The sequence below is a fragment of the Elephas maximus genome, chromosome 17 (genome assembly GCF_024166365.1).
Source record: "Elephas maximus indicus isolate mEleMax1 chromosome 17, mEleMax1 primary haplotype, whole genome shotgun sequence".
Classification (NCBI taxonomy): domain Eukaryota; kingdom Metazoa; phylum Chordata; class Mammalia; order Proboscidea; family Elephantidae; genus Elephas; species Elephas maximus.
Window position 1 is genome coordinate 79,375,541 of NC_064835.1, and position 17,815 is coordinate 79,393,355.

General features: G+C 42.6%; 1 protein-coding gene across 1 annotated transcript in view; it reads left to right on the forward strand.

Moving 5' to 3' along the window:
• UXS1 (UDP-glucuronate decarboxylase 1) overlaps window positions 1-17,815 on the forward strand; it is a 110,598-nt gene that overhangs the window by 53,289 nt on the left and 39,494 nt on the right. Inside the window, exons 7-9 of the mRNA XM_049856974.1 lie at window positions 10,088-10,192; window positions 13,523-13,582; window positions 16,498-16,619. Of these exons, the coding sequence (XP_049712931.1) occupies window positions 10,088-10,192; window positions 13,523-13,582; window positions 16,498-16,619 (287 nt within the window). The remainder of the gene's footprint in view (window positions 1-10,087; window positions 10,193-13,522; window positions 13,583-16,497; window positions 16,620-17,815) is intronic.

A 17,815-nucleotide genomic window follows, 5' to 3' on the forward strand; every position in this document is an offset into this window, starting at 1 on the left:
GTGGATTTGAACTGCTGACCTTTTGGTTAGCAACTGAGCTCTTAATCACTGCACCGCCAGGGTTCCAGTGTAATCACATGAGCCCTTAACACCAGAAGAAGAAGGAGAAGAGTTAGCGATTCCGCAGAAGAGACACATTGGAGAAATGAGGCAGGAGGGGACATCACAGAGGTTCAAAGTGGAGAGGAACTTGACCTGTTGTGGCTTTAAAGGTGGCTGTGAGAGAGGAGCTGTGGTGGCGCAGCGATTAAAGCAGTTGGCTGCTAACCAAAAGGTTGGTGGTCTGAACCTGCCAGTGGCCCTGTGGGGAAAAACGTGGCAGTCGGCTTCCGTAGTAATTTACAGCTTCAGAAACCCTGCCAGTGGCCCTGTGGGGAAAAACGTGGCAGTCGGCTTCCATAGTAATTTACAGCTTCAGAAACCCTGTGGGGTCACTGGGAGTCGGAATTGACTCAACAGTAGTGGGTTTGGTTTTTATCTTATTCAAGAACATAATGAAAAATTTAACCTTCTTCATTTCCTCGACTGCTTTATCTGTGTGCTCCTGGGCTTGTTTTGCATTTTGCCTGATCAACTTCCTGATCTCTTGAAGAGTTCTGTATATTAATCTTTTGTATTCTACCTCTGGTAATTCTAGGAAGATTTCTTCATCCAGGAGATTCCTTGTTTCTTTGTTTTGGGAGCTTATTGAAGCAATCATGGTCTGCTTCTTTATGTGATTTGATATTGACTGTTGTCTCTGAGCCATCTATGAGTTATTGTATTAATTTATGTTTACTTACTGTGTTCTAGCTTCTTGCTTTGTTTTGTTTTGATATGCCCAAAGAGGCTGCTCGAGTGAGCTAGCTTGATTATTGGCACCTTTGAAGCTCTAACGTCCTGTTGCCAGATGGCTAGGGATGTTAGCAGTGGGTTTGGTTTTTGGTTTGGTGAGCTAGAGTGTGGAGACAGCCTCTACAATCTCAGAGTGACCCCTAGCTGATAGCTAGCAGGGAAACGGGGACCTCAGTCGTACAGCTTCACGGAACTGAATTTTGCCAACAACCTAAATGAGTTTGGGCCATCCTACATGAAAGGAGTGCAGCCTTGCTGCGAATTTGATTTCAGTCTTGTGCAACTCGGAGCAGAAAACCGGTGAAGCACACTAACCCTGAACTTCTGATCTACTGAGCTGTGAGCTGATAAATGGATGCCATTTAAATCTCAGTGTTGATGGTAATTTGTTAGGGCAGCAATAGGAGACTAATATAAGGGCTTAGCACAGTGCCTGGCCAACTCAGGGAATAAGTGCACCCCAAATGATAGCCGTTGTTGTTGTTATTTTTTGTGCATGGCAATAAATGTTTGTTGAATGAAACTGTTTATTATATAATTTAAGTATCACAGAAAAACCAAAATTTAGTAAGATTGGAATATTGCTAAGAAAATTACTGCTTTGACACTTAATAGCTTCTCTAGACCATTTCCATTGCTTCTGGCTGTAGACTCTGTGTAGGGGTCACGCACACACACTGAACAGAGTCATACAACATATGATCAACACTTTTGTCCTTGGCTTGGAGTGGTAAATTCTCACAAGTAGCGTTCATGTTGGGGAGTATAAGGCATTCCTCCACCTGTGTAGTTTCAGGTTTATCTGTTACTGGGTTTCTCCTTCACTGTTGTTCTCCACCTTAGCATTGAGTTCTTCCATGTCCTTGATAATCTCCCCTTCTCCCACACCCAGTCCTCCCATCCTTTCACTCTTTCTGCCCCCACAGTGTGACTTGACTCTGAACTTCTTCAGTGAAGAAGTGTTTCATTTGATTTGCTGTGGTGATACCATTGTGCTTTTTAAGGTAACACTCCCTATTTTTCCCTCTGAAATCAGACAAAATTGTGCATTTGATGAGATGAGCTTAGTTTGGTATGCTCCCTTCTTTTCCTCCATTTTGCATTGTCTCACCAAGGATGATAACATTTACTGTCCACTCTGCTCTGTGCTGCTGCTTCGAACTTGGCAGTGCAATGGTAGTAACAATGCACTTGACCTGTACTTTTTTCCCTTAACTGAATTTTACAGCCTGTGCTTATCTGAAATGGAATCGCCATATGTTATAGTATGTAGTCCAGTCTTGTAGTAGCCATGGGCAAGTTGATGTGTCCTATTTATGTGATAATTTTTTTTTTCTTCTTTGCCTGAAACCCCCAAAACCAAACCCATTGCCATTGAGTCAATTCCAACTCATAGTTGCCCTATAGGACAGAGTAGAACTGCCCCATAGGGTTTCCAGGGAGTGGCTCGTGGATTTGAAATACTGACCTTGTGGTTAGCAGCCCAGCTTTTAACCACCGTGCCACCAGGCCTCCTTTTTGCCTGGTTTAAGAGTGAAAATTATCTCCCTCAAAGTATATAACAAAGCACGTACACCCACCTGTTTTATACATAGCTCTATTTCTATTTCTTAACATCTTTTTTCCTAATAAAAGAAACCAGTTGATTTCATATTCACACGGTAGCAGGGATGTCCTTAAGCTTTGAGAAGTATTTTGTGGGATTTATTTCTATCTATTTGTTTTTCTGTGGCTCGCGAGTTATTTGGATTAATGAGGTAACAATGGTGCCACTTAATTTGGCAGCTTCATTAATTTTCCTTCATCACAAATTTTCTACTGTTGTTTACGGAGTACAGCCTTTATGTTTTAGAAGCGAAGGTATCAGCCACATTATTCTAACTTTCCCTTTCTAATGGGCAGCTTGTATCGCCTGGACACAGAATGTGTGTAGAATTGCCAAAGAAGAGTGGAATAGCAGTGTATCGAGGATCCAGACTGAGAATAGGGTGTTGCAGAATTCAGGGACTGCCAGGTAGTAAGGAATTACAAAACCATTTAAGACAAGAGGTGCTGTGATTACAGAAAATCACAGGGGTTACGATGGGAGTTCTGTATTGTCTGTGTTGAAGTATACAGAAGGAATAGCATTGCATTGGGAGGAACTATAAGCACTCATTAAAATAACGTAACCTGAGTGTTATATTGCTGTTAAAAGAAATCTGGATTGGAATTTAACCACCAGGGGCATTTCAGTTTGAGATGTTCAGTCCACCCTGCATAATATTTAGTTCTGAAAAGAGTAAAGTTAATTATCTTTCCCACCCATCTGCTAAGGACATGGTAAGGTTTCTGAGAAGCCAGGTTCAGGAGTAGCAGGTGTGTGGATTCTCTGAGTGGGACAACAGAACCATCAAGGAAGCTAAAGTGGAGCTGCAGCGTTGCGGATGGCTCCTTGCTGCAGCGTTGCGGATGGCTCCTTGCTGTAGCCCAGAGGTTGGAGGACGAACGCTTGGCTATTATGAGGGCTCTGCGGAGGAGCCAGGATATGTGAAGGAAGAGCCCATGTGGTCTTGTAGGCAAGGATTGGTAAAGTACGGAACACCAAGCAGTGATTCTTGGAAGGGCCTTCAGAACTGAAGCTGAGTAAAGGACTCATTCAATAGGAAGCTCACTTAATAAAGTGTAATAGGAAGGAGCTACTTAGAACTGGAGGCAGGTTCTTCTTGGAAGTCCCTGGGTGGTGAAATGATGAACACACGTGGCTGCTTACTGAAAGGTCGGAGGTTGAAGTCCACCCGGATGTGCCTTGGCAGAAAGGCCCGGGGATCTACTTCGGAAAACTCTATGGAGCGTAGTTCTACCCTGACACACAGGGGGTCGCCATGAGTCAGGACTGACCCGACAGCAACTGCTTATGTCCATTTGGTTAAGAGAAAGAAAACGTTAGATTCTTAGTTTGGTAAAGAATGAGGTGGAAAGGAACCTTAAATTCTTCTCTCTTTTCAAGAAATTAGTAACAACAGTAATGCATACCTGTTGAAGAAAATTTGGGAAAGTGTTTTTACTAAAAAATAGAATTTTTTCTTAATCCTCTTATCTATATATAACCCATTATTAACATCCAGTCATTTCTCTAAATGGAATTCTTTTTTTAAACACTAAAAACATGCTTTATGGAAAATATAATTACATTGTCAGATTTTTTAGAGAAATTAAAAAAAGATGGTATATGAAAAGTCTTCCTCCTGCCTCTGTTTTCTGTATTCCCTTTTCATAATGTCCCCACCCTCCCCTGGAGGAAACTGCTATTAATAATTTCTTTGCATTCTTCTGGAGTTTTGATACGTGTACCAGCTAATATAAATAGGTATTCACAATTCTCTCTTTACAGAGAAAGCAGCTCATTATGTATTGTTCTGCATCTTATTTTTTTCCATTTGTTGTATCCTGGTGATCTTTCTATATCTTGCACAGAGAGCTACTCCTTTTTTTTTTTTTTAATGGCTGCTTAGTATTCTATTGTATGGCTGTATTAGATCTCTACACAGAGACATTTTTTTCCCCTCAATATTATTTTATTAGGAATTCCCCAGTATACTTCAGTTTATCTCATTATTCCTATATTATTGGATATTTACTTTGTTTGCAGCTTGGGGCCATCATAAACCTTGCTTCAGAAAGCAGCCCAGTATCCAGTCTGTATCTCTGTCATCATTATCTTAGGGTTCATGGTTAGGCTCCTGATACGTAGAACCCATGCCTCCCTGGGAGCCCTCCTGATTTTCTTCCCACCATCTGTATAAACAGGCACCTTGAGACCAGCATTTCTGTAGGGAGCAGAGATTGCTCTCATAAACTCGTGGCCGTCGAGTTGATTCCAACTCATAGCGACCCTATAGGACACAGTAGGACTACCCTATAGGGTTTTCAAGGAGTGGCTGGTGAATTTGAACTGCCGACCTTTTGGTTAGCAGCCAAGCTCTTAACCACTGCGCTACCAGGGCTCCACTATGCTCTCACAGAGAGTCAGATACCTGGAACTTGTAGTAATTGTGGAGAAGCTATTCAGGAAAATATAAGCAAAAAATGACAATCGCCAACCCTCGGTGAACATTTACTGTATTCCAGACACTATGCTTATTACTTTATATGATTAACAAAATTCACTTCTCACAATCGAGTGAGGTAGGCAGTTATTATCCTCATTTTGTAGGTGAGGACACCAAGACATGGTGCCCTTTCTGTTGCCCACTTTAAACCCAGGTACTTAAATCCTGTGAAAAGCCAAGAGGAGTAGATACCGAGAGAGGGAAAATGGGAGAGGCTGGGGCCGTTAGTACCCAGACATTCTGGAGTTGACCAGGCAAGGTGGGATGGAAACAGTGTTTGCCAAGGGTACTGGGTCCATATTTATGTAGACATTTGAGTGGTTCTGCTCTGATGAGAATATTTTTGTTGAATTACAATGTAGACATTTCTTTCTCAACTTACAATTTATATTGCAAATGTAAACATAAAAAGCAGAGGCTGCAGAGTGCAGAGATGCATTCGCTGTTTAGGTTGGAGCTGTGGAGGCTTTCTAAAGTGAAGCTCGGGCATTGTGAATGTTTCCTCACTGTGGTGGTATCACGGGTGAACCCACCAGCATTTGTAGGAGTTGCTGTGGGCTTGGTTACTGGCGTGCAGGAAATTGACAAGCTGGCAACACTAAAAGGTAACCCGTGGTCCCGGGGACCAAGCCAGACCTCTGGCATGTGCAGTCTTACCTTTGCATTAAGCAAATATTTTTTGATATGAAGTCAAGGCAGAACCCTCCCACCCTTATTGCTTCTTTATGCCAAGAGAAATTTGGTCTGTACACTTTGGAAAGTCCTGAATCTTCTTAAATCCTGTTTCCCATCGTAAATACTGGTATTGAGGAACAAGGGTTGGGGCTGTGCTACGGCATTCCGTGTTGTCGAGAGTGATGTCTTGTTAGTAGTATGGATGCCAGGTCCCTGGCTTGGACTGTAGAAAAACAGAATTCTGTAGCGACTGTCTTTATTTATGATGGCATTTTAGTGTATGCTAAATAACCATGCCAGTTCCCAGAAAGAACCAGGCCTTTGTTTTATATTTTATCTTTTCCATTGTCTTCAATCTCAAGGTGAAAATCCCAAGTTAGACCTTATCAGGGTGGAAATTCCGTAGAATGTGGCATGGATCAAGGCAGGAAGTTGGAAACTGGGTTACGTTAAGAACTTTCAATAAAACAAAAGTCAGTGGGAAGCTGTACAACGTGCAGTCAGTTTTTAATGTGAATTTTCCCTTTGGCAGAAGATAACAATGGGTTTTTTTTGTGTGATGGATTCTGGACATTAGATTTGGGTTGTCCTGATAGTTGTTCAATTTCTGTAGTTTTTTTTTCTTCTATATTTATATATCATTTACTACATGGATTTCAGGCACAATGAAATTTACCATAAAAACATATATATATATATATATATATATATATATATATAAAAAAAAAAAAACAGTTGCCATCAAGTCGATTCCACCTCATGGCAGTCCATGGGTGTCAGAGTAGAACTGCACCCCGCAGGGCTTTCAGTGACTTATTTTTCTAAAGTAGGTCACCAAGCTTTTCAAGGCACCTCTGGGTGGACTCCAACCTCCAACATTGCTGTTAACAGCTGAGTGTGGTGTTTGCCCCAGCCAGGAAACTTAACAAACAACAGCACCAACAAAAAACACATAACGATACCAGACCCACTGCACCACTGCCGTTAAGTCAATTCTGACTCCTAGGGACCCTACGGGACAGAATAGAACTGCCTGTAGGGTTTCCAAGGCTGTAAATCTTCACGGGAGCAGACTGCCACATCTTTCTCCTGTGCAAAAAAAAAAAACACCAAAAGCATATAGGAAGTTCATTTGTGGTTAGGCTAGTTGGGTTTTCCCTTTTCAGAATTTGCAGTAGGGCAGAGCAAGCTTCAGCTATTCCACCGCACGTCTGCCCTCTTCCCAACACAAAATAGCATGTGTGTGCTCCCAGAGGAATGCTGTTTGGAATCTATTTTAGGGAATTATGTGTAAAAGGGGGAAAAACTGGCTGGCTTTACCGTTTAATTTTTCGTTTCCTTGATAATTAATGTGAACTCTTTTAGGCTCCTTTCTTAAAGGTCTTATTTTGCTAGCTGAGCACAGGGCCCTTGTAAATGTGAAAGGGTTACGGGCGGTTCACTTGGCGGTCAGCATCTGGAGACGCATAGCCACCAAAAATGAATGGGCATGCCTGTCTTTCCCCTTTTTTCCTCCTCTCTCCGCCCCCAACTTAAATTTTTAAAGGCTGTGCTCATTTGGGTGTGCTTTGAATTGCACAGCTGATGTGCGTTAAGGGTTTTTGTTTCTGGTTGTGAGGGTTAACTTTGCAGCTTCATTTACGTTCCAGAGCTGGTCATTACTAGTATTTCTTAGTGTCTGCATAACACCTCTCATTGCTGGTTATTTTAGGCCTATTCCGAAGTTTCACCCTTCTCTCCTCTTGGTAATTCCTTACCAGATTAATTAATCGACAGACTGGTGCAGTGTTCTTTTTAAGATGAGAGCTGGAGTTCCCGTCATTTGAACCTGCGATATGTTGGCACATGATGATAGGGAAGCGGGACTGTTGAAAGCTTGGTCTTTCCCACTGGTAGCAAGTTTGGCTTAAATAGGATGCCACAGGGTTGCTACTTAAGTAAACGTCCAGAAGTAGTTCTATGAGACATCATCTAGCCTTTTCAGTGGAGATGGGCTAGGAGCAGCGGTAGGGCTAAACTGTCAAATGGCTTTTAAAAAGGGGGTGGGGGTGGAATAGTCTTTTGGATTAAAAAAAAAAAGACCCCGTTTATAGTTCATCTCTTCACTTGGCTAACTTTTATTGAGCACTGTTCCCAGGCTGGACCATGCCAAAGCACCTTGTTAGGGATGTTTATTTTAAATTGCAGATTTCCAAGCCCACTTAGAGATTCAGACGCAATCCATCTGAACAGGGCCCCAGGAACGACATCTGTCCAGGCTCCGAGGTAACTGAGGCGGGTCTGCCCTTTGAGAAGCACCGCTCGCCCCATGGAGTGGAGAGCTCTGTGGAAAATTATAAGGAAGAAACAGACCTGCTTCTTGTGCTCCATGAGCTTACTGTTTAGTGAGGAAGACGTGTGCGTGAGTCACTTTACAAGGCAAGATGAAGTAGTTGTCAGCTGGAGGTACAGACAGCAGGTTGTAGGAGTGACTGTTTCTGACCAGGGGCTGCCAGAAGGCTTCCCACATAAACTGACATTTGAATTGAGCCAGGAAGAAGAAAACTGGGACCTGAGCGCATAAGAAGGAGACAAGGGTGCAGCTTAAAGTTAGAATATTGTTCTATTTCATGGAAGGGAGTTACCATGCACTCTCCAAGGCAAACTGGTTTTCCTCTTAGTCATTAACACAATTTTCTTTCTCTTCCTGTGTATGTTGTTACCTCAAGAGTAAAAGGAGTGTTGAATACTTGTTTTGTAAGATCACAACCCATGCAAATTGATTTGCCCTGTCTTTGAGAGACTTGGGCCAGCCCCATCCTGTGGTTTGCAAATCAGGTGGCAAGCAAGCTCAAGTTGCAGGTACAGCCTAGTTGTGCCCTGTGGTTCAGTGTGAGGGGCTGAAGATATCTCCAGATTTTTTTCTGGCTTGAATCTGGCAGAGTCCCACTCCAGAGAGGCAGCAGGCATGATGAGGCTTTTTGCAAAGAGGAAACAGTGCCTGTTATGGATTGAATTGTGTCCCCGGCAAAAGAGATGTTGAAGTCCTAACCCCCGGCACAGGGAATGTGACTGTGTTCAGAAATACGGTTTTGGAAGATGTTACCAGTTAACATGAAGTCATACTGGAGCAGAGTGGGTTCTAATCTTATGTGACTAATGGCCTTTTATAAAAGAGGAGAAGAGGCAAAGAGATACAGAGAGAAGACAGCCAGGTGACAATGGAGTTATGTAGCAGCTGCAAGCCAGGAACAGCTGGGGCTGCCAGAAGCTGAGCCGGACAGGAAAGGATCTTCCCCTGGGTCCTTCAGAGACAGCCCACCCTGCTTATTCCCTGAATTAGAACTCCTACTCTCCAAAACTGTTAGACTATAAATTTGCATTCTGAGAAGCCACCTGCTTTGTGGTACTTTGTTTCGGCCACCCCAGGAAAGCAATTCATTGCCCAGCTAGTAAAGCTGATGGATGGTCCGCTACTTAAACAAGTCCTTGAACTTTTCAGCAGAGTTTGTAAGAATTGATCCATTTTCATACTGGTCATGGCTATACCTTAGACTCTAAAACTCGAAAAAATAAAATGGCCTCAGAATTTATGGGATTTTGTGAGAATTTGTTTAACAAAAAGATCGTGTTAACTTACAATTCGCATGATAGGATCTCTGCTTTTTATTTTTAGCTGTTTATCAACTCAAAATATCTTGCAGGGGTGGGAGAGCAGTTACAGGGTTTTTCTCTCATTTGGACAGATCCTTTCATTAATTTGTGTATTGAAAGACAGTTTTGAAAGGTTTGTGTTTGCTTAGTTTTCTTAAAGATTTTTTAAAGATTCATTGGTTCTATTTTTTAATTTATTTATTTAATTTATTAGTTGCTATTGTTATTGAGAATTTAAAGGTCTCGAATCTCCTGGTCTAGAGTAGGATGTCTGAGTGGGGCCTGGGCATCTTTCTTTCAAAAGCCTCTCTGGGTAACTCTGAACTAGAGTGAAAAACCAAACCCGTTGCCATTGTTGATTCTAGCTCACAGCAACCCTACAGGACTGGGAAAGGGAGGAGAACAAGGCTCAGGTAATTGGCCCAGCATATATTCTGGTTCCAGATAATTAGACTTTCTATTTTGTTTAAAGTTCTGATTACCCAGAGACCCCAGTGCTGTCAAGTCAATTCCGACTCATAGTGACCCTATAGGACAGAGTAGAACTGCCCCATAGGGTTTCCAAGGAGCGCCTGGCGGATTTGAACTGCCAAGCCTTTGGTCAGCAGTCGTAGCACTTAACCACTACGCCACCAGGGTTTCCAAAGTTCTAATTAGAAACGTAAATTAGTTTCTGTGAATAATGAGATGTTAACAACTAGAATTTTGGTGAAAGCGACCGGAACACCTTGGTTAGTACAGTTTCTAGGAGTTCAGAATTTTTTTAGTGTTTTTCTTAGAAATAATATACATATTACTAATATATAATATTAATTAATAATAATAATAATAAATTTCCATCTTGCCTCTTTTAGTTGACCAGATATATCATCTGGCGTCTCCGGCTTCCCCTCCGAACTACATGTACAATCCCATTAAGACGTTAAAGACCAATACAATCGGGACTTTGAATATGTTGGGTAAGTTGTCATTTTCTTTTTTGGCTGCTCTTATTGGGAATGTTTTAGAAGATTTCAGCTGTAGATAGTTAAGTGTTCCTTTAGTTTGATCTTGGCCTTGTCTCCTCCCTTCTCCCCCTGCGGTTGTGTTATTTGGCAGGTTGGCGGTGTTAGTTCAGGGTGACTTTATTTGTCATCAGAGTGTAAAGCTCCCTTGGCTTCACCTCGGGACTGTCGCCTCTGTGAGTCCTGCTTAAGTCAGTCGACCAAGATGGTGCAGACTTAGTCTTGGCTTTGAAATCTTTAAGCTCACTTGCTCTTGAAATATAGCATGTTGCGTATGCGAATGCACCAAATTTTAGAGAAAAATAACAAGCTTTTAGGAAGACTCGGGTGGTGGGAATATAAAATGGTACAGCTACTCTGGAAAACAGCCTGGCAGTTTCTTAAAAAAGTAAAAATGCAACTACCGTATGACCCAGTAATTTTACTCTTGGGTATTTATCCCAGAAAAGTGAAAACTTAAGTTCATACAAAAACCTGTAATGAATGTTCATACTGGCGTTGTTTGTAATAACCAAAAAATGAAAACAGCCAAAGTGCCCTGTAATAGAGTATTGACTGAATAACGTATACATCTGTGCAATGGAACGCTAACCAAAAACCAAGCCCGTTGCTGTTGAGTGGATTCCAACTCATGGAGACCCTATAGGACAGAGTAGAACTGTCCCATAGCTGCCAAGGAGCAGCTGGTGGATTTGAACTGCCAGCCTCTTGGTTAGCAGCTGGGCTCTTAACCACTGTGCCACCAGGGCTCCCAGTGGAATACTACTCGACGATAAAGAGGCATGCAGTATTGCTACAGGAAGCAACTTGGATGAATCTCAAGGGAATTATGTGGTGAAAAAATCCAATCCCAAAAGGTTATATACTGTTTGATTCCATTTTGAAATGGTATAGAAATAGAGAACAAATTAGTGGTTGCAAGGGGTTAAGGAAAGAGGAGGGAAGGAGGTGGGTGTGGCTATAGAAGGACACTATGAGGGATCCCTGTCATGACAGAAGGTTCTGTATCTTGACGGTATCAATATCAGTATCCTGGCTGTGATACTGTACTAGAGTTTCACTGTTGGGGGAAACTGGGTAAAGGATCTCTGTATTACTTTTTTTTTTATTGTGATAATAATATGTACAGTGAAACCTGTGAGAGCCGGAACTCAGTGGGACTGCCTTGTTTTTCCAGGCCTCAAAAGTTTTCCGCCTTTGACAGAGTGCAGTCTTAACACTTTTCTGTCACTCGTTTTAGTGAAAAATATTTGAGTTTTCACTGTCTGACAGGAGCCCTGGTGGCGTAGTGATTAAGAGCTCAGCTGCTAGCCAAAAGGTTGGCATTTTGAATCCACCAGCTGCTTCTGGGAAACCCTTATGAGGCAGTTCTACTCTGTCCTACAGGGAAACTATGAGTCGGAATCGATTTAACAGTAACTGGCTTGGTTTGGTTTCTCTGACAGGTTTCTGCCTTACACAGGTTCCAGCTTTTGCAGGTTTTATCATATAACACATTTCCCAGTTCAACATTTTTTGCCCATATAGTTCAGTGTCACTATGAATTCCTACAACTGCGTTTGAATCTGCAATTGTCTCACCATAAAAAGTTTAATAAACGAAAGAAAAAGACCAACCAAGTCTTCCTTTTGAAGCTACCACCATTGTCTCCGCTCAGTAATACAGCGTGGTGGTCCACCTCCCAGGCTTTTGTGGGGTGAAATTGGAACCATCTTGGTGTTGGTAGCCTATAAATCCCTTCTTAAATTGAATCCTTTTAATATTTTTCTGCCACAAGCAAATCTTGGGATTTGCATAGTTTTATCTTCAGCTCCTTTTTAGCTGCCCTCTTCTTTCATTCTTTATGTACCTCTTCGTGGCTCACTGCTTCCCTCCTCGAGATGTTCATTTACACTCTTACCTTTGGTACCTTCATGCTAGGACTCTTCAGTACCAGCCCGGCCTCCCCAGAAGTGCCCATAGGCTATGTATGGGTGCCTCATTTCTCCTAGAACACCTCGTGGGCAAACACTAGATTTCCACCCTGTGGGCAGTGTTTGATGCCTGGGAGGTGTGAGACACAGCCACGCTTCTCCCGTAATGGTGCACAAGAGGCTGTACAATGGAATACATTCAGGAAACGTGCGCTTAGGCAAAGGGAAATGAGTTTCTTTTGTGCAGGGCTTCACAGAGCCTTTGATGAATTACTGTACGCTGGGACGCTGAGTTTAAGAGAGTGTTTGGAATGCTTGTCATACTTTTTTAACCACTGGTTTAGAAAAGATTGATATTGATGGAAGCTGGCCCGTTGTAAGCCCTCTGGGTGGTACAAACAGTTAAGTGCTCAGCTGCTAACTGAAAGATTGGCAGTTCAAACCCAGCTAGAGGTGCCTCGGAAGAAAGACCTGGCGATCTGCTTCTGAACGGTCACGCACAGCCATAAAAACCCTGTGAGGCAGTTCTGTTCCACACACATCGGGTCGCCATGAATTGGAATTGACTCGATGACAACTGGTTTTGTTCTGTTTTTTTGGTTCACTCTAAGTGTGAGTGGAACCCTGGTGGCTCAGTGGTTAAGAGCTGCAGTGAGCCACAGCTGCTAACCAAAAGGTTGGCAGTTTGAATCCACCAGCCACTCTTTGGAAACTCTATGGGGGCAGTTCTGCTCTGTCCTATAGGGTCTCTGTGAGGATGGCAGTGGGTTAAATGTGAGTTGTAAATGCATGGAAGGGGATCAGAGCAGAATTGAGAAAAGGTGGCAAGTTGCTTTGAGAAGGTGCCATTTAAATTGAACCTTGAAGGAAGCAGATAAAGAAATGGGAGGATGGGGGGCATAGTGTTGCCCAGATAAGCAGGCACAGGGGCTCAGATAGAAGTTGCGAGAGTGTGTGCAGGAAGTGAGGGAATAGTAGCAGTTAGGGTGAGAAGGACCTTGCCTTCTGCCTACCGGTGTGAAGTTACCCGAGAAAATACTGAATGATGGGTGATATGCGGAGACAAAGGCGTCTTTGTGAAACTCCTAAGTCAAGCCTTATCAAACCAACAGATTTTGCATGTGTGTCAAGTTGGCCCTGCTTACAGCTCCAAGCCTGCAAGGAATGACTATCCTGACAATTCATTTGTGTTTTTCTTACTGTTTTTATTTTGGTTTCAAAGCAGATGCAGTAAAAGTGGCTAATTGAAGACGTGTGGATAACCAGATACCTTCAGTACTAAAACATTTCTTAAAGCGGCCACGAAAATGTGCACGTGCATGTATGTTTTCCTGAAATTCACAGCTTCTCGTCGTATTTTTGCTTTCTGTAGGGCTGGCAAAACGAGTTGGCGCACGTCTTCTCCTAGCCTCCACCTCTGAGGTGTATGGAGGTGAGTGAGGGGCTCCTACCTGGGGTAGTCGCTCCAGCCCCATTTGACTGTTTTCATCCTATCTCAGGTAAAAAGGAAGAAAAGGTGGTTTCAGGACTCCATTTCTCAGAAAGCCAAGCCTGTACTTCCTGTGGATGATAGCAAAGACACTCTTGTTTCAACCATCTCCTCCTCTGGGTGGGATGAATTTTTTTTTTTCTTTAAACTGCTGAAGCCATACCCTGGGAGTATTGTATCATGTAACCTTGCAAATCAAGGACCCACCATCTATGAATTCCCAAAAGTGGGCTTACCATTCTGCTCTGAAGGTACCCCAGAAAGCATTTCATTTTTAAAAACTGTTTAGCTGGCATATGTTATACAGTGGAAACAGTGCATGTTGCCTGTCTGACCCGCCAAGAACCTGCAGTTGGTGAAGACATGCATTGGTAACCTGAAATGTTTTATAACGATTCCTGGAAGAACTGTAAATGGGGTGTGCCAGAAACGTGACCCTGTTATACCACCCTGCAGCACTCTCAGCATCCCTTCCCCAGATCGACCAGTGATATGGTTTCATGCTTAGGGGGACTGAGTATCAGGAGTGGTGACTAGAGCTGTCCTTTGAATTCATGTTGATTTCTCTTCAAACCCAAAACCAGTATGAGTGCAGTGTTTCGGAGAACTGCTGGGTTGGCGCAGCAAAAGCCAGACTGACATGATGTAATTCTTCTACCTCATGTTATCGTTGTGGACGGAAGAAGTAAGGAAGTAAATGGGTAAAGCCTGAGATTTTTTTTAAAGTGAGGGAACCAAATGAGAGAAAACAATCACCGAAACAGAAATAGTCTGCCAAATGCAGCTACGTATCTGTAATTCCTATGAAAAGGTAGAGTGTCCTCCACTTCTCCTTTGAAATCTTTGGAAGTTAGGAGGGAAGGGTCTGCCTTACCTCATATTTACTCAGTTGCTTATGGAATAGGAAACCCTGGTGGTGTAGTGGTTAAGAGCCATGGCTGCTAACCAAAAGGTCGTCAGTTCGAATCCACCAGGCACGCCTTGGAAACCCTATGGGGCAGTTCTACTCTCTCTGTATAGGGTCGCTATGAGTTGAAACCGACTCGACGGCCATGGGTTTGTTTTTGTTTTTGTTTTTTCCCAGAGTAGTTGAGTGGACTCTTGCGGTCCCCCTCCCTGTTCATCCTCTATCGTGGTTTGTTCAACAAAGGATTCTCAGGTTTTGCTTTCTGTGACATCGGCTGGTTCACTTTTGGTTTCTCCGACTCGCTGCTTAATATATCACAAAAGGAAGGCTGTTGATACAGTGCAAAGGATTGAGTCTTAAAATATCCAAAGTATAAAAGTACTCATGTTACATGCTGAAAAGAACACAATGGCATCTCTCCCACATCCACCCTTCTTCCTCCATCACCTGATTGATTAGCTGCCCCGTTTGTTTTCTGGAGGGTTGTTAAATCACTATGTTGTAATTCATGGCGTTCACCCATTGCTTTAGTCTGATGTTTGGTAAGTGAAGTAAACAAGTTTTGTGGAGTGCTTGCTTCGTATGTTAACCTCGCAAAATGCTGAAAATAAGAGACTGATTGGAAATCAGTTTGGACTCTAAACCCTTGCTTTTGTAAAATAACAGTGATTTCGTGAGGGAATTTTCTCATGAACTTTAATATCCTGGACATTTCAGTTCAGACAGGACAGTCTGGGTTTCGAGGGGCAGGTTGGGTGTGCCCAGCTTCCTCTTTTTCATCCCTTGCCCCATCTCTGACCACCTTCGCTCTCAGGGGTCTAGCCTGCCCAAGCCTTGTCAGAAATTCCCAGAAAAAGGTCTGATATCAATCACCTTACATCTGAGTGAGTTTAGATCATTGGTTTTCTTCCCTCAGGGAATATTTGCCGTAAGCATTTTCTCTCATTGTGCAGTGAAAAATGTGTCCCTTCTTAAGAATTCTAAACCACAGCAGCACATAGAGAGGTCTTGCTCTCTGCCATGCTTGTACAATGCTGCCCAAGCTGACTGAAAACATACCGTTCTGCCCCACGTCCCCATTTCACAGATGAGCCAGAAGTCAGACTTCAGGTAAAGGATCAAGAATTTATAGATTTCTTGTGTCATATTTTTCTAGATTTCTTGGCAAAGACATATATCTTACAGCATGCTCATATTCAGAGTGTATATAAAATCCCTGCTGTGCCAAATAAATTTGGTATTAATTCATATTCCAAAAATATACCTGTGTTAAAAAAGAATTTTGTTACTAGGTTTCTTTAAATAACCTGTTCCCCTGGTACATTTAAAAGTGAGATTTGATTTTATGCACTAGAAAAACAGGAATTAGGAAATATAAAATAGGCATTAAAGGAACGAGCTTCCAAATGCCATTGGAAGACTCTGTCCCCCTGCCCACACTAGACCCAGCCTCAGGTTTTCTCCTCTGTGGTTCTCAGATGTGTTTTGGTGATGGCATATTTGAAAGTCATGGCGTTCCACGGAGATTTTTTTTTTTTAGTTTTCTGCTAGTTGAAAATGTTTTACTATATGTATTTTATAAATATAAGATTTAAGCCAAGTAACTCTTCATATAGATTATAGTTTGCATAAACAATCTAAAAGCACAATTTACAAGAGAGAGTAAAGACTTGGAAATTGAGAGCCTTTGATCTTTTAATTGATTTTTTTTTTTTTGCCTTCAAATAGGCAACTACTGTTATTATGTAATATCAGAGATAAAAGCACTATGTCCCACTGGTACTTAGAGATGGGTTTAGAACATTGAGGTTACTTCTTCAATGTGTCTGTCTCCATTTGTAAATGCTTACCTTGGTCTTTTCATATCCCTTTTGCATCATAAATTTGTATTGTTCGTCAGCTTATAAGAAAGAAGGATGAAAACAAAGTCCCGTTTTTCCCCCATCCATAGATCCTGAAGTCCACCCTCAAAGTGAAGATTACTGGGGCCACGTGAATCCAATAGGACCGCGAGCCTGTTACGATGAAGGCAAGCGTGTTGCAGAGACCATGTGCTATGCCTATATGAAGCAGGTACTGAAACAGGTTCTGGGGAGCTTGTGGTTTATACACGCAGAGCACGTATTCTTGGGGTGGATGGCTTTGATGTTCCTGAGTAGCATCAAACATGAATCAAATATCAAGGAATCAAATGCTGTGATTAATTGTGCCAGCAGGTGGGTGTCGGGGAAGCCCAGTTTTCACTGTTACGAATTAATGGTATTATCAACAGTTTTTTCCACGTGTCTCTTTTCTTTCTGAGAGATGACTTCCTTTGGATAATTTTTTATGTTTTGAGTACTGTTGTAAGACTATGACCCATATGCTTCCCTGGGGATAATTTTTTATGTTTTGAGTACTGTTGTAAGACTATGACCCATATGCTTCTCTAATGCCAAATTGCCCACCTACAGTAAGGGCATCTGTTTTCTTACATCAATGGATTTTTTTTTTTTTTTTAGCTTTCCTTTTGATAATCTTCTGATAGGTATAAAATGAATTCATTATTGCTTTAATTTGTATCTCCTTTGGAACTATGCTATTTATATGTATTCACCGTCATTTCCTGCTTTGTGAATTATGGTTGCATTCCCAAAGTGTAGTGTCATGTTTCAGGTTTGCTTGCTCACGTGCAGTAGTAGAAAGAGCCCACAGACCTAGGAGACCAAGGGTTTGGGTTCCAATACTGCCTCTGCTGCCACGTGACCTCACAGAAATGACCTGTCGGTCGCTCAATCCTCCTCTCTGATGTGAACTCTAATGTGGGGTTCATGCCTCAAAAGGAGCAGGTGAGATGGCGCAGATAAGGGCCTCTGAGCACAGTCAAGTGGTGGACCAGCTTACTTCATCCATCTTCTCAGTGACTGTCTTCACTGGGCTTGGGTTGGTACTTTCATATCCTCACACTTTATGGAAATAAGCCACTCGTCTCCTTCACTAAAGCGAGAAGCTTGTAAGTTAATGAACGTGGACACAGAAGGCTGTTCTGGGGTGGCCTGGTGGCATGTGCTAGGGCTGGTCCGTGCTGTCGGGGACGTGAAGATGAGTGGGTATCCATCCTTGTGAGCAGCATTTCTCAGCCTTCGGTCCAGACTGCGAGTGAGCTCAGAAGAGGTGGAGAGCAGTTGGCTTTGAGTGGGGAGGGCTGCTTCTTGGTGTCTGGCTCTGAGTTGTTCATGGCTGGGGCCTGCGCTGTCTTCTCCTGAGCGTCTGTCTCAGAACCCGAAGGA